This window comes from Ichthyophthirius multifiliis (genome assembly GCF_000220395.1).
Source record: "Ichthyophthirius multifiliis unplaced genomic scaffold scaff_1120509251385, whole genome shotgun sequence".
In the NCBI taxonomy this organism is placed as follows: Eukaryota; Ciliophora; class Oligohymenophorea; order Hymenostomatida; genus Ichthyophthirius; species Ichthyophthirius multifiliis.
The window spans coordinates 10,950-24,352 of record NW_004085925.1 but is presented as its reverse complement, the minus strand read 5'-3'; the positions used below and the strand labels follow the sequence as shown (position 1 = coordinate 24,352).

The 13,403-nt window shown below is 17.6% G+C and overlaps 4 protein-coding genes across 4 annotated transcripts, besides 22 other annotated features; 1 reads left to right on the top strand and 3 right to left on the bottom strand. All coding sequences in view use genetic code 6, as the record gives it.

The window, feature by feature from the left end:
* Positions 1 to 81: 81 nt before the first annotated feature.
* Positions 82 to 112: a microsatellite.
* Positions 87 to 130: a microsatellite.
* A 315-nt stretch (positions 131 to 445) lies between these two features.
* Positions 446 to 475: a microsatellite.
* An 869-nt stretch (positions 476 to 1,344) lies between these two features.
* Positions 1,345 to 1,390: a microsatellite.
* Positions 1,391 to 2,254: 864 nt separating this feature from the next.
* Positions 2,255 to 2,303: a microsatellite.
* A 528-nt stretch (positions 2,304 to 2,831) lies between these two features.
* Positions 2,832 to 2,934: a microsatellite.
* Positions 2,892 to 2,944: a microsatellite.
* Positions 2,945 to 2,974: 30 nt separating this feature from the next.
* Positions 2,975 to 3,067: a microsatellite.
* Positions 3,068 to 3,146: 79 nt separating this feature from the next.
* IMG5_192820 (hypothetical protein) lies at positions 3,147 to 4,219 on the bottom strand (the record flags this gene model as incomplete). The annotated part of the gene is made up of 2 exons (XM_004025030.1): positions 3,147 to 3,755; positions 3,800 to 4,219. The coding sequence occupies 2 exons, from the start codon at positions 4,217 to 4,219 to the stop codon at positions 3,147 to 3,149; spliced, it is 1,029 nt and encodes a 342-aa protein (XP_004025079.1).
* A 703-nt stretch (positions 4,220 to 4,922) lies between these two features.
* Positions 4,923 to 4,954: a microsatellite.
* Positions 4,955 to 6,426: 1,472 nt separating this feature from the next.
* Positions 6,427 to 6,475: a microsatellite.
* Positions 6,476 to 6,697: 222 nt separating this feature from the next.
* Positions 6,698 to 6,735: a microsatellite.
* On the bottom strand, positions 6,708 to 7,877 carry IMG5_192810 (hypothetical protein; the record flags this gene model as incomplete). Its single annotated transcript, XM_004025029.1, has 2 exons — positions 6,708 to 6,879; positions 6,951 to 7,877. Coding segments are annotated over 2 exons (960 nt in total), but the record flags the coding sequence as incomplete, so codon positions are not given.
* A 27-nt stretch (positions 7,878 to 7,904) lies between these two features.
* Positions 7,905 to 7,940: a microsatellite.
* Positions 7,906 to 7,939: a microsatellite.
* An 87-nt stretch (positions 7,941 to 8,027) lies between the features above and the next one.
* Positions 8,028 to 8,092: a microsatellite.
* A 60-nt stretch (positions 8,093 to 8,152) lies between these two features.
* Positions 8,153 to 8,190: a microsatellite.
* Positions 8,155 to 8,194: a microsatellite.
* Positions 8,195 to 8,645: 451 nt separating this feature from the next.
* On the top strand, positions 8,646 to 10,386 carry IMG5_192800 (metallopeptidase family m24, putative). Its single transcript, XM_004025028.1, has 3 exons — positions 8,646 to 9,045; positions 9,083 to 9,837; positions 9,892 to 10,386. The coding sequence occupies exons 1-3, from the start codon at positions 8,684 to 8,686 to the stop codon at positions 10,236 to 10,238; spliced, it is 1,464 nt and encodes a 487-aa protein (XP_004025077.1). The 5' UTR covers positions 8,646 to 8,683; the 3' UTR covers positions 10,239 to 10,386.
* Positions 9,048 to 9,081: a microsatellite.
* A 308-nt stretch (positions 10,387 to 10,694) lies between the features above and the next one.
* Positions 10,695 to 10,724: a microsatellite.
* Positions 10,725 to 10,787: 63 nt separating this feature from the next.
* Positions 10,788 to 10,845: a microsatellite.
* Positions 10,846 to 10,995: 150 nt separating this feature from the next.
* IMG5_192790 (major facilitator superfamily protein, putative) lies at positions 10,996 to 12,878 on the bottom strand. The gene is made up of 5 exons (XM_004025027.1): positions 12,830 to 12,878; positions 12,510 to 12,784; positions 12,392 to 12,427; positions 12,237 to 12,347; positions 10,996 to 12,187 (listed from the first exon to the last, which is right to left on the bottom strand). Exons 1-5 carry the CDS (start codon positions 12,861 to 12,863, stop codon positions 11,087 to 11,089), a joined length of 1,557 nt encoding a protein of 518 aa, XP_004025076.1. The 5' UTR covers positions 12,864 to 12,878; the 3' UTR covers positions 10,996 to 11,086.
* Positions 12,349 to 12,378: a microsatellite.
* Positions 12,349 to 12,384: a microsatellite.
* Positions 12,450 to 12,491: a microsatellite.
* Positions 12,879 to 13,403: the final 525 nt, after the last annotated feature.

Sequence of the window (13,403 nt, the reverse complement as noted above, 5' to 3'; positions counted from 1 at the left end):
ATTTGCTTAATTTATATTTTAATATTTAATTAAATTTTATTATTTAATAATGTTTTGTAAATAAATTTTTAATATTATCTTGTATATATTTTATTTAGTATATATTTTATTTTATTTTTTATTATTTTATAAGAAACAATAAAATGATAGTTAAATCCAGAAATGATATATTACATTGATTCATAAAAAAATTAATTTAGACTATAATTTAATCGGATATAAGAAAAATAAATAAATTGTTTATTAAGAATTAAATTAATAAATTAATATAATTAAAAATGATCCATATGATAGCCTATATTTTTTTTTTTGGAAATCTCCTATTTATTTATTTTTAAAATTATTGAAGTAAGGCAAAAATAGGCTTTTTCGAATTTTTAATAATTGTTTATGATTTATTCACAAAAAAATTTTGAAAAAATGAATAAATAAAAATTTATTTTCCTTAATAATAAAAAAAATTAATATAAAAAAATTTACTTTTAAGTTAATTTTATATAAAATATATATTTTTTGGAGCATCTTTCATTTTAGGCTACAATTTTAAGAAATCAAAAGCCGAAAAAAAGATGATTCTGAATATAAAATTTAACTTTTTTTATATTTTAAAAATATATAATTTTATTAAGTTTTAATCGTAAATTTCATATATATTCTCTTATATTATTATATAATTTCTTTATGTGTATCAGTTTTAACAATAATTAAGCTATTTCTAAATGAATTGTATATTTTTTCAAAATAATAAATTATTAAAAGATTTTAGTATAAGTTTTAATTTTTTTAAGAAATTATCTTCTTTAGTATTTTATAAAAGTTTTATTTTAATTTCAATTTTAATTGATTTTTATAATATCTTTTAGTGAATGCTTTCACTCTCATATTTAACTCTTAAATCAAAAGAAAGTTATATCTATATAGTTATGTTTAGTAAAGAGAAATATGGTTTTATCTATTATTTATAACTAGATATTTAATTATTTTTAAAATATATTTTGGAGATTTTGATAATTTTACTTTTTTTTATTATTATTAAATATATAAATCTTTTTTTGTTATTTTTTTTTGCTTTTTTTATTTTTTAATACTTGTTTTTAAATTCTTTAAAAGTCATAAAAGTTTTACGTTTCATTATATTATTTATTTCTTTTTTTTTATCCATTTCCTTCCTGGCTTATATATTAAAATATTAGCAAATTAAGACATTATTAATTTATCTTATTAATCAGTTATTTTTAGAATTTTAGAAATTTAGAAAGATTTTTAATTAATAAATTTATGTTTTTAGATTTATGTTAATAATAAATCCCGTTAATAATTAATTTAATTTATTTAAAAATTAATTATTTATATATCAAATATTACTTTTATATTGATATATTATATTTATTAATATATATATATAAAATTATTTTTTATTTTTTTTTAAATAAAATATTTAATAACATATACACTAATTTTTTTTTTTTAAATATTTTTTAAATATAAAACCTAAAAACAATTCTTTTAAAGAAAAATTAAATTTTATGATTCATTTTTTTCATAATATTTTTATTTATCAAATATTCTATAAAAATTATTTTAATTTTTATATAATTTTAAACACATATTCTCTATAAATAAGGCCTGAAGCTACATTTAAAAAAAATATTATCTAAATTCAAAATAATTTTTAGAAAATATAATATTTTATTAAACATGATTTTTTATATCTATTTAAACTTATATTAATTTGGATTTTTTAGTATTTTTTTTAAAAAAATATTTGGATATAGTTAAATTTAACTATTTTTTTTATTTTCTTCTTTTTTTAAATATATTGCATCTTCTTTAATATATCCATTGATTTATTTCATTGAAAAGGAGGTAAAATCAAATAATTATTTTCGAAAATATTTCTATTATAAGAATCTAAATTAGAATTACTTAATAATTTTAGTATATTTTATATATTTGCTTTGTTTAAAAGAAATCTTATTTTAATCCTTGAAATGCAGCTAATTTTTTTCCTTTTATTTTCTTGTTTTAAAAGCTATTTATTATGGTTTTTTATTTTATTTTTGATTAAATGTTTTGCATTTTCTATTAGAATTATTTTTCGTTACTGAGACATGGCTAATAAATAAAATAAGTGATATATTTTCTTCTATTACTTTATAATTTATATATATTCGTATTTCATCAAATATTTTTAGGAAATATATCAAATTGAAAAATGATTAATTATTTTAAATTTAATAATTTATACTTTATGTTATATATTCTTAATCAATTAAATTATATATTCTTAATCAATTAAATTAATTTCATTTTATTTATATTCTAAAAAATAATAGCAATAAAAATTTTGCTGTTTTTAATAATAGATCTTGCTGATTTTTAAAATCTACTTACTCAACTTATTTTAAAAAGGATTATTTATAAAAAAATTTGTAAAAAAATGGTAGCTTTGGAATAATTAAAAGGTTTTTAATAGCTAAAAAGAAGTATAAATAAAGAAAATATTCATTATTATTTTTATTTTATTTTTATATTTTGAAGTTTTTATTATACATTATTAAAAATAGAATTAATATTATTTTCTTTTTATATAAAATGATAATTTATTTAATATTTTTTTCATTTTTTATTTATTAAAGATTATATATAGGTATTTAAGAATTATTATTATTTTAAATTTTATTCTAACCCATTTTTAAATATTTAATAGTAAAATTCTTTATGTCTAATTTGTATTTTAATTTATTTTTTATAAATTATAAAAAATTAAAATAGTTAAAAGATTAAATCATAAAAAAATATAATATAATACAATATATTAGATAATTTAAATAAAATAAAAAAATTACTAAAAATTAAATTATTAATAAATAAAAGGTAAAATTAAATTTATAAAAAAAAAAATTAAAAATAAAAATAAAAATAAAAAAAAATATAAAAATAATAGAAATAAGTATTTTTAATTTTTATAAACATATATATATGTATATATATATATATATATATATATATATATATAAATAAATAATTATATAAATATATATATATATATATATATGAATATATAAATTTTTTAATTATTTTATATATATATATATTTTTCTTTTTCCATTTTTCTATATATCTTATTTTTATTTATAAAAAAATCAAATCAATAATTATTAAATATCATTTTCTTTTTTTTATTCTTTATTTGTAATATTTTATTTATTGCTTATTTTTTTCATTTCAATATTCTCTTTATTTTCATCATCATTTAAAAATTAAACCTAATTCCCTAATTCAGCAATTTTATTGACTAATTCTTCTAAATCTTCATACTTATATTCTTATAATTAGATATATTCTTTATCATCATAAAAATAAGTTTAAAGCTTCCCTGTGTATTTAAGGATTGTTCCTGTCATTAGACCTAACCCAATAGATGAAAAAAGGCTTATCAATAAAAAGCTTAATTATATGATACTCTATCTAGAAGCATCCCAATATTATTAATTATATTTAGGATATATTTGAGCTAAAACTTCAGGACTATCCATAGATTAATCTGCATTCGTAGTAATAATAAATCCTGAAATTCCTGCTATAATTCCTGGTAATCCATGTAAATTTAAAATACCGCAAACATCATGTATACCAATATTTTATAGAATCCAACCTTATAATTTAGCGTATCCGAAATTTGATACTAATCCTCCCAACATACCTATAATTACAGCTGTGCCAGGTGTAATATTCATATTAGCACTTGTACCCTAAAATTATATAAATATAAATAAATATTTTTAATTTTTCATACAATAGCAACACCTCCAGCTAAAGCCGCATTTTATAAATCAACCATATTAAATTTAGCTTAACCATTTCTTAAATGAATGGTGCAAATAAATACAATAAAAGAACTACCACATAGCCCCAAAACGGTATTTACATAAACTCTATTTTATGTTTCGCTATTGTCTTCGGTAAGGACTGCGTTAAAACAAGGCCAATAGACCCATAAAATCAAAGTTCCAGCCATTGCCATGTAGTCAGAGATATAATTAGCTTCTGTTTTTTTGTTCTCAAAAGCTTCTTTTGGAGATAATATTTTTGATACTGCTAGGCCAAAAAATGCTCCGTATATATGAATTATTGCTGAACTTCCTACATCTGCAAGTCCCATTTCAAATGCGATTTTTTCGTTTATGCAATATCCAAATGTCTCTATTAAAGTCATCAGCATTAATTAAAAAGGCGTTATTTTGCCTATTAATGCTCCAAAACTTATCAAAACAGTAGCTGATGAAAAAGATGTTAGTGCTAATGTTCGAACATTGAACATGATCTGATATGGAATATCTAAATGCCATGAACAGTTGATTATTTGAGAGAATACTGGATATATTTAAAATGACATAAAAGCAACTAAAAATGTTAATATTAGAGTACTTAATAGATAGTTGCGTAAAAAAGACATTAATAGTCCGAATCCTATGAATATCATCAAATTTGCACCCTGTCATATTTGAAAACGGTGATTTTCAGTATTTGAGAAATCATAAGAACCGAAAAAGTAAAGGTTGAATAAGCAAAATACTTCTATTATTACCATTAAGAATGTAAATTTTTATTGCTCTTTTAAGTAAACTGGATGAAAGAATTAATATTACATATTTTAAGTTTTTTTAATTTTTTTTTTTTATTTCAAATTTATTTTATATTTTATATTTATCTATTTATTTGTTTGTTTAATTTAATTCAATTAATATTATGAATTATATTATTTTTTTCTTTTATCTTAGAATAATTACTTGTTATAATAATTATTAGATATCAAATAAAAATAAATTAATTAATTTTAATAAATAAAAAAAATTAAATAATTATATATATTTGTAAAATATTTTTAATAATATAATAAAAGTATTTATAATTAATTTTATTTTCACATAAAAATATTTTCATATAAAAAAACTAAAATTATCAAATTATAATCATTATTTTTTATAATAATATCTTACTTATCTTCATCAATAATCGCATAAAATCAAACCGGAAACCCTTATCTATTTTTCGGTTTAGGAAGAGTAACAAAAACCAAAGACCTGAATTCATGGAACTTAATCCAAATTAATTAGAAGATCAATTTAGAACTTATTATATTACAATAATTATAATTCTAAATTAAAAATATTAATATAAATCATAAATCTATTAACCGAATCTGTTTATTCATGTCCATAGCATAGTAGAAATTTTAAAATCTAAAAACTCACAAGTTTCTTTATATAATCAAGGTTATTGTTAACTCCTTTTTCATCTTTATTTAAAATAATGTCTTAATTAAGCCATTATTTATACCAATCAGTCCTTATAACATCAACAAAAACCATCTTAATGAATATTCTCACATTTTTATTCCCAGTTTGAAATATACTAGATTTGTCACAATTTTTCTTTACTTACTCACTAATGTTTATTATTACTAAAAGTAAAACAATTTCTTTAAGATTTTTTCTCCTTATGTTTCATCCTTCTTCAAAATGAGCTGGAACATCTATCTACGTGAGTTCGCCATTATCCTACTAGAGTGTACTTTTAAAGCAAAACAAAATTTTTTATAGTGTACATATATTGAACTTTTTAAGGTTCAAATGTTAAGGGGAAATGCATAGGTAAGAACTACATAAGTTCTTGCCTTTGTTTAACAATATAGGTTATATAATCTTGAAAAACTTTAAAATAAATTTTTAAAGTTTATAATTATTAGTAGTATATATAATAATATAAATGTTTAGTTCATTATATTAATTTTTAATATTTTTTAAATACTTATTATATATATATATATTTTTCTACATAAAGTAAAGATTATATTTTCTAAATAAATATATTATAGAATATTGAACGCCACAAAATATTTGTTAAAAGAATTTAAATATTTTTATTCAATTTTTATTTCTAAATTATTAAATATAACAAATTAATAATTAATTTGGAATAAATTAAAAATTTTGTTAAAATATAAATCTTTTGTATTTTTAAAAAATTAAAAGAAAATTTTTATTAAAATTCAAATTTTATAACAATTTTTTTATATTTTTTATTAAATAAGAACATTATTAAATGATATTATATTTAAAATATAAATATATAAGAAATATTAAAGTTTTTTTTAATAATAGATATTTTAAAATAAAATTATAATTAATTAATATATAAATATAATATTATACATTTTTTTATATTGTTTCCATAAAATATTTGAATGATGAAATAAAATAATCAAATAATTATATTAAGCATATTACTTTTTAATAAATTTTAAACTGATTTATACTATTTTATCTATATTTTATATTATGTTTAAAATTTTAAGTGATAATGTATTTATTCAACTATGTTTATTTTTTCTTTAATAAAATTAAATAATAGAAAAAAAAATAATTCATAAATAAAAAAATTATTAATTAATAATATATAAAATATTATTTTATTTGTATAATAAATTATTTTTAAATAATATGATATTAATTTTTAATATTTTATACATTTTTTTTTATTCTTAATTTTTTATTTTTTCATCCGCAATAATATTTTAAATAAATACATGAATATTTTATGAAACAAATTTTATTTTTTAGTTTTTTCATATAAAATTTAAAATAAATAAAAAAAAAATATATATAATAAAGGAAATTATTATTATTATTAGAAAAAAAAAAATAAAAAATAAACGAATAAAAAATAAAAGTAATTAATATGTTTACTCGAATATTTTTTTTAATAATTATGGAAAATAATGAATATTTTTCTTTATTATTTATAAATATAGGATTCAAATAATTTTAATATTTTTAATTCAAATAGTTTAAGAAATATTAACACCACTATTTTCTAAAAGTATAAAAAGAAAATAAATTAATTTTATATTAAAAAAAAAATTAAAAATAATTTTAATTTTATACCTTATTAAATTAAAGGTTAATTTTATAAAGTTATAGAATTTTCCTCATCGCTTCCTTTTTTTTTTTTTTGGGTTTTTTATTATAATTTGACTAACTTTTTTTAGTGTTTATTAAGTCTCATATTTACATATTATTCAAGTTCTCGAACTTTTCTCACACTTAAAGCATCAATATCAAAAGACAATTATTAATTTCTAGTATTGCATTCTTGTTTAAGTATTTCCCAAACTCCTGTATAGGCATCAGCAGGTAATTTAAGTATATTTTACTTAAGAGTTTTTTTTTCATTTGGATTCATCGGAGTATTAATTTTCTATTATTTTTGAGTTGAAAAATATGAAAGATTTTAATTATTAAAAGCCTTCAGTGTTTTAGATTTAGAGTTCATTCCAGAGATTTCCTTTTATAATTAATTAACTTGATTGTGTAAATTTACTAAAGGATTATTGTTTTTATTTTGGAATATTTCTTGTACTTTTTATTCGAAAAATTAGTCCATTTATAATGTTACTTAGTATAAATAAGAAGACTTTGGATTATAAATATAGCTGTTAGACCATATTTAACGAATGTCTTATAAAAATTATTTATCTGATCTATATTTGTTTTATCTTAGGTTATTTTATATTGTAGATAAATCCATTGGATGTGTAATTATTTATAAATAATCAGGGCATCCTTATAACTGGGGATTTACAGGTTATAAAAATGGTCCAGCTTAGGGATGTTTTTGTAAACATGTTAATAGGTTTTGGTAATTTTAATTGTTAGGATATTTAGTTTAGGAGTGGTTTCTTTTAATTTTTTTTAAAGGTTTAGGTGTAACTAAAGTATTTATGTAAAAATTTATAGCTTTTTTTTTGCGTTTTAATTTTTCTGTAAATTGTAAAGAATAACTTTTCGGTAATAAATCAGAAATTAATTTAAATTATTTTTCAGTTAAGAAAAAATCCTATTTTTTTTTTTTTTTTAATTTTTTTTTTTTTTTTATTATTGAAATATATTAATTATGATAAGGTAAAAAAATATTAAATAAAATAATAGTATTAAATTTTAAATTATATTTATATGTATATTTTAAAAATATTTTTTTTTTAATTTTATGAAATTAATATTATTTATTTTAATATAATTAAATAATAAATGTACTTAAATTTCATCTTTCTATATTATTTATGGATTTTATATCATTATTAGTATACTTATTTTTTTTTTTTTTTTTTTTTTAATTTTTTTATTTAATTAATTATTATTAATAAAATATATTTTTTTTTTATTTATATTAACAAAAATAATTTTTTATTTTTTTTTTTAATTAAAAACATTATGCAAAAATATTATTTTGAATCAATTTTAATATTTTTTTAATAATAATAATAATATAATATAGTATTATCTAATATATTTTATTTACATTGCAATAAATTTTTAAAAAAATATATATGTATATATATTATAATAAAATAATTAAAAATATTAATAATAAATACAAATTTTAAAGTATTTGTTATTTTTTTAATACTTATTTATAATATTATATGAACATGTTTTATTATATTATATTTATAAAAGAATTTATTATAATAAAATTTTACGTGTTATTGATATATACCTAATTTTTATTTTTATATATTCTTTTATTATTTATATAGACTGTTTTATATTTTTTTTATATTTATAAAATTTTAACATTAATACTGTTAAATAAAAATTAAGATTATACAAATAAGAAAATGTAAACTAATCACACCTGTAAAGAAAATGAACATTTATTGAATCCTCCTATTTAACTTCCTTTACCAAAAGAATTCCATATAAAAACACGATAATTATTATCGCAAGCAATGCACTAGCAACATAAATTACCTGCTAATTCTATAGCTTTATTTAAATCTGAAATAACAAAACCTATACAAGATTAAGATATAGAAGAAACGCCTTAATAAGAAGCTAACTTTCATTATTTGTTTGGTGCATAAGAAACAGATTGTTATGGAATAGTTGATTTCGATACTTCTTAAGCTATTATGTTTTGCCCGAATATCCCAGAAGCATATGAAATATGGATGGTTGTAAACAGATAATCTTATTTTAAGTAAAAAAAAAAAAAAAAAAATTAAAAAAAAAAATAGATAAACTTATGCTATAAATGATTGTTTTTATGTAGAAGAACTGAATAAATACCTCGAAGAAAAAAAGCCTTCAGAAATACATTTATATGATGGAGAAAATTCTGACAGTGGACTACGTCCTTCATTGCCTACATTTGATTTTTTGGAAAAATACAAGATTGTAAAACATTAATTATATCATACATTAAATGAATTAAGAACTATCAAACACCCAGAAGAAATCGAATAATTAATGTTCATAAATAAAATTTCTTCAGATGCCCATGTTCGTGTAATGCAAAATACATATCCTCATTTAAAAGAATATTAAATGGAATCATTATTTAAATTTCATGTTTAAGAAAGATGCGGTTCTAAAGCTAAGGCGTATGATTGTATATGTGCAAGTGGATAAGGGAATGCTACTTTACATTATAATGCTAATACAAAATTGATTGCTGATAATTGTTTGATTCTTAACGATATGGGGTCTAAATATAATGGATATTGCTCAGATATTACTGTTACTTTCCCATCTAATGGAAAATTTACTCAAAAATAAAAACATATATATTAAGCAGTTTATGAGGCTTATAAAAATGTTTTGGATAATGTAAAAGAAGGAGTTTAATGGGATGATATGCATTTGTTGGCTGAAAAAACTATCCTTAAACATTTGATTAATATCGGTATTGTTGTAAATGCACCAATGGAAGAACTTATTGAAAAAAGAATTGGTGCGGTATTTTTCCCACATGGATTAGGACATTTTATTGGTATTTTTTATTTTTTAAATATATCTATTTATTTTTAATTTATTAATAAAAAAGGTTTGTGTGTACATGATGTCGGTGGATATAATCCAGGACATCCTGAAAGACATTCTTAGGCTGGACTTAAAAATTTGAGAACAAGAAGAACTCTTTAGGCCGGTAATTGTATTACTGTTGAACCTGGATGTTATTTCAAAGAACTTATTATTGAAAAAGCTTTAAATAATTAGGAATAATGTAAATATTTGGTAAAAGAAAAAATAGAAGAATATAAGGAAGTAGGAGGTGTAAGGCTTGAAGATGGAATCTGTATTACAAAGACTGGATATATCAATTTTACGAATGTCCCAAGAACAATTGAGGAAGTAGAAAAAGCTTGCGCTGGTTTACATTGGAAAAATTGAGAAAAATAAATAAATTAATATATATTTTTTAAATTTGCATTTTTTATTTATTTAAATAGAAAATATAAAAAAAATAAATAAATAATAATTATGTTCATTGTTTTTTATATGGATTATTAAAATTATTAAATATATTATATGCTTTATTAAATATTACTACATTTATTGATATTATAAATAATCCTATGCTTAATTAATAAAAGTAATCCTTTGGTTATTTTTTTAAATTGTTTATAGTATCGATTTTAGATATCTGAGCTTTTTAATCTTCACACAACTTTTTAAAGTAATTTTATTTTTCTATGTTTCGAAAATATTGGATATTTTTTATGTTAAATTGTTTTATTATTCTATTCATTTTATCCGATATACTTTAAATATAATAATTTTTATTTTTATTTTGTATTTTATATTTATCAACAAAATAAAAATTATATTAAAGAAATTTAAATAAAAAAAAATATACAATATAAAAATATAAATATATATGTTATTATGTGAAATTTATTATTGTTTTATATTTTATAAATAAAAAAATTAATTATTATTTATATATAAAAGATTAAAATAAAATATAAAAAACAGATTTAATAAAATAATATATAAATAAATATATAATTATTTTTAATATATATATATATATATATAATTTCTAATTTTTTTTTATAATAATTATAAAAATGAAATTTATTTTACATCATATTAAAAATTTCTATATTCAAAAAATTTATAATTTTATTAAAAGATTTTTATTAGTAAATAATCTAATATAAGAATTATAATATTCAAAAAAAAAATATAAACATAAAATGTAATAAAAAATAAAAAAAAGCTCTTATTTTAGTTTATCATTATAGAAATGCCTCTTAAATTTCATTATTATCATTTTGATGATTTATTTTTTTAACAACAAATATATTTATATCTGAACTTTCATTAAATTTTTCACTTTACTTTTAACTACAACATCTTGTTTTGTATTCTTCATTCATAGTACTATCTATTTTTATCTAAACACCTACACTTTTATCATCTTCTGTTACTTCTTCTTTTATTACTTAATTTGTTATTTCTTATTTTTTCTTTTCAAAAAACCCTACTATGAATACCAAAAAACTCAAGAGAACTCCAAAAAAACTAACATACATAAGCATAAACATTCCAGCTCTTTGCCCTATTTTATCACAAAAAACTCCATATAAAGCCGGAGCTGGTAAAAACCCTAACAAACCCGCAAAAATTTAAAAAAAGGAATTTCCAAAAGGCCTTAAATATTTCTAAATAGAACTAGTCATCATCCCTGTTAATCCAGGAACCATTCCAGCTCCAAAAAATAATAAAAACCAGATCAATATTGACACATATATATAATTATCAACAAAAGGAACTGGACAGGCTACTGAGGAAGACAAAATAGATAATATTAAGCAGATTTTTTTAGTATTAAAATGCTCATATCCTCCCAATTTATGTGATAATATACCACCAAAAACTACTCCTGAAGTAGGCGCAGTTAAAGAAACTAAAGAATAAGACACCATAGTGTTATATTTATCAACGTTTAGGACCCTTTGGAAATAATCAGACATCCAATATTGAATTCCGGTGACTATAAAATATAATAAACTGATTGTAGATATTGATAAGAGGTATATGGGTGTCTTTAAAATCTCTTTTAGGTTTTAAAAATAGGATTTTGATTAAATGTTTTGCTCTTTCTCAAGGATTAGTTACTGATAGTTTTCGTCTATTATCTCGTATGGTGAATATGGAGGATCCATTTGGTATATCATGCTTTGGTTTTTTTAGGCTTCAGGAGAGTTATTTGGGGATGCTTTAGGCTTTTTTTATTAATTTTTTATTAAGGAAAGTTTTTCGGTTTTATGAATTAATATTAAAAGGAAACTTATTATTATTAAAATTGATTATATGTAAAATGACCATTTATACTTTTTTTTATTATTTTTTTTAATTTTTATATATAGTATTATTATTTACATTTAATGTTTATGATATTAATGATGTTAATGTATATCCTGTAAAAATTCCTAATGGAACCCCTAAATGAAGACATGTTAACCATAGTGTTTTTTTTTAACTTCCTTTTAACTTTTTTTTATTTTTTTTATTTTTTTTATTTGTTTATTTCTTACGTCAATCCATACTGGGAAAAATACTAATAAAAATACCTTTATTTTTTTTATACATTAATTTTTAAATTTAGTACTTTTTTTTAAATATATGTAATTTTTTGTTTCTTTTCTTAATTACTTAGCAAATTCCTGTAAGAAATCTTGTAGCAAACAAAAAATAAACTTAAGTAAAAAATGTAAATAAATACAAAGTGCATGTCTAAAAAAGAATTGCTATTAATAATATGGTCTTAGAATTATTTTTTAAGTATAACTTCCCAGCAAAAAAACCTCCGAAAATAACTCCGAAATACATTGAAGTACCCAAAAGACCAAACTAAGAATTATCTATTTTAAAGTTATCTTTTATTTATTAAGAAGATGCTGGTATAATTCCATTATCTATATTTAATACTATATTTGTATATAATATTAAGATAAATGTTTTTAATAGTCCACTTTTTTAATTGTCACATTTAGATTAATTATCCATATTTTTTTATAGTTATTAATTTATATAAATATATATATATATATAGATAAAATATATTTTGATTAAATAATAAATAAAATTAAAATACGTATCAATTAATAATTTTATTTGCTTAACAAATTTAAACTGATAATTTTAAAGTATTGTTTTATTAATTAATTACTTGATTTAATTTTTATCCTTTATTTAATAAATATATACTTACGAATATATAATAAAATAAAATAATCATAAATAAAACAATTATATTTTTAATTAATTTAGAAATTAAAGCTAAATATTTTTTTTTAAAAAAAAATATAAATAAAATAAATGATTTTAAAATTAATAAATAAAAAATAAAAAAAAATATACATATATTTTAAATGCAAAATAATTAGTTAAATAAAAAAATTTATTTATATAAGAAATATAAAAAAAAGTTATTCTTACGAAGATATTAAAAATAAATAATATTTGTAATATTGATTTATAAATTAGAATATAAAAAAAATGTTAAATACAAAAAATAATTCAAATAAATATATAAAAAAAGCTAAA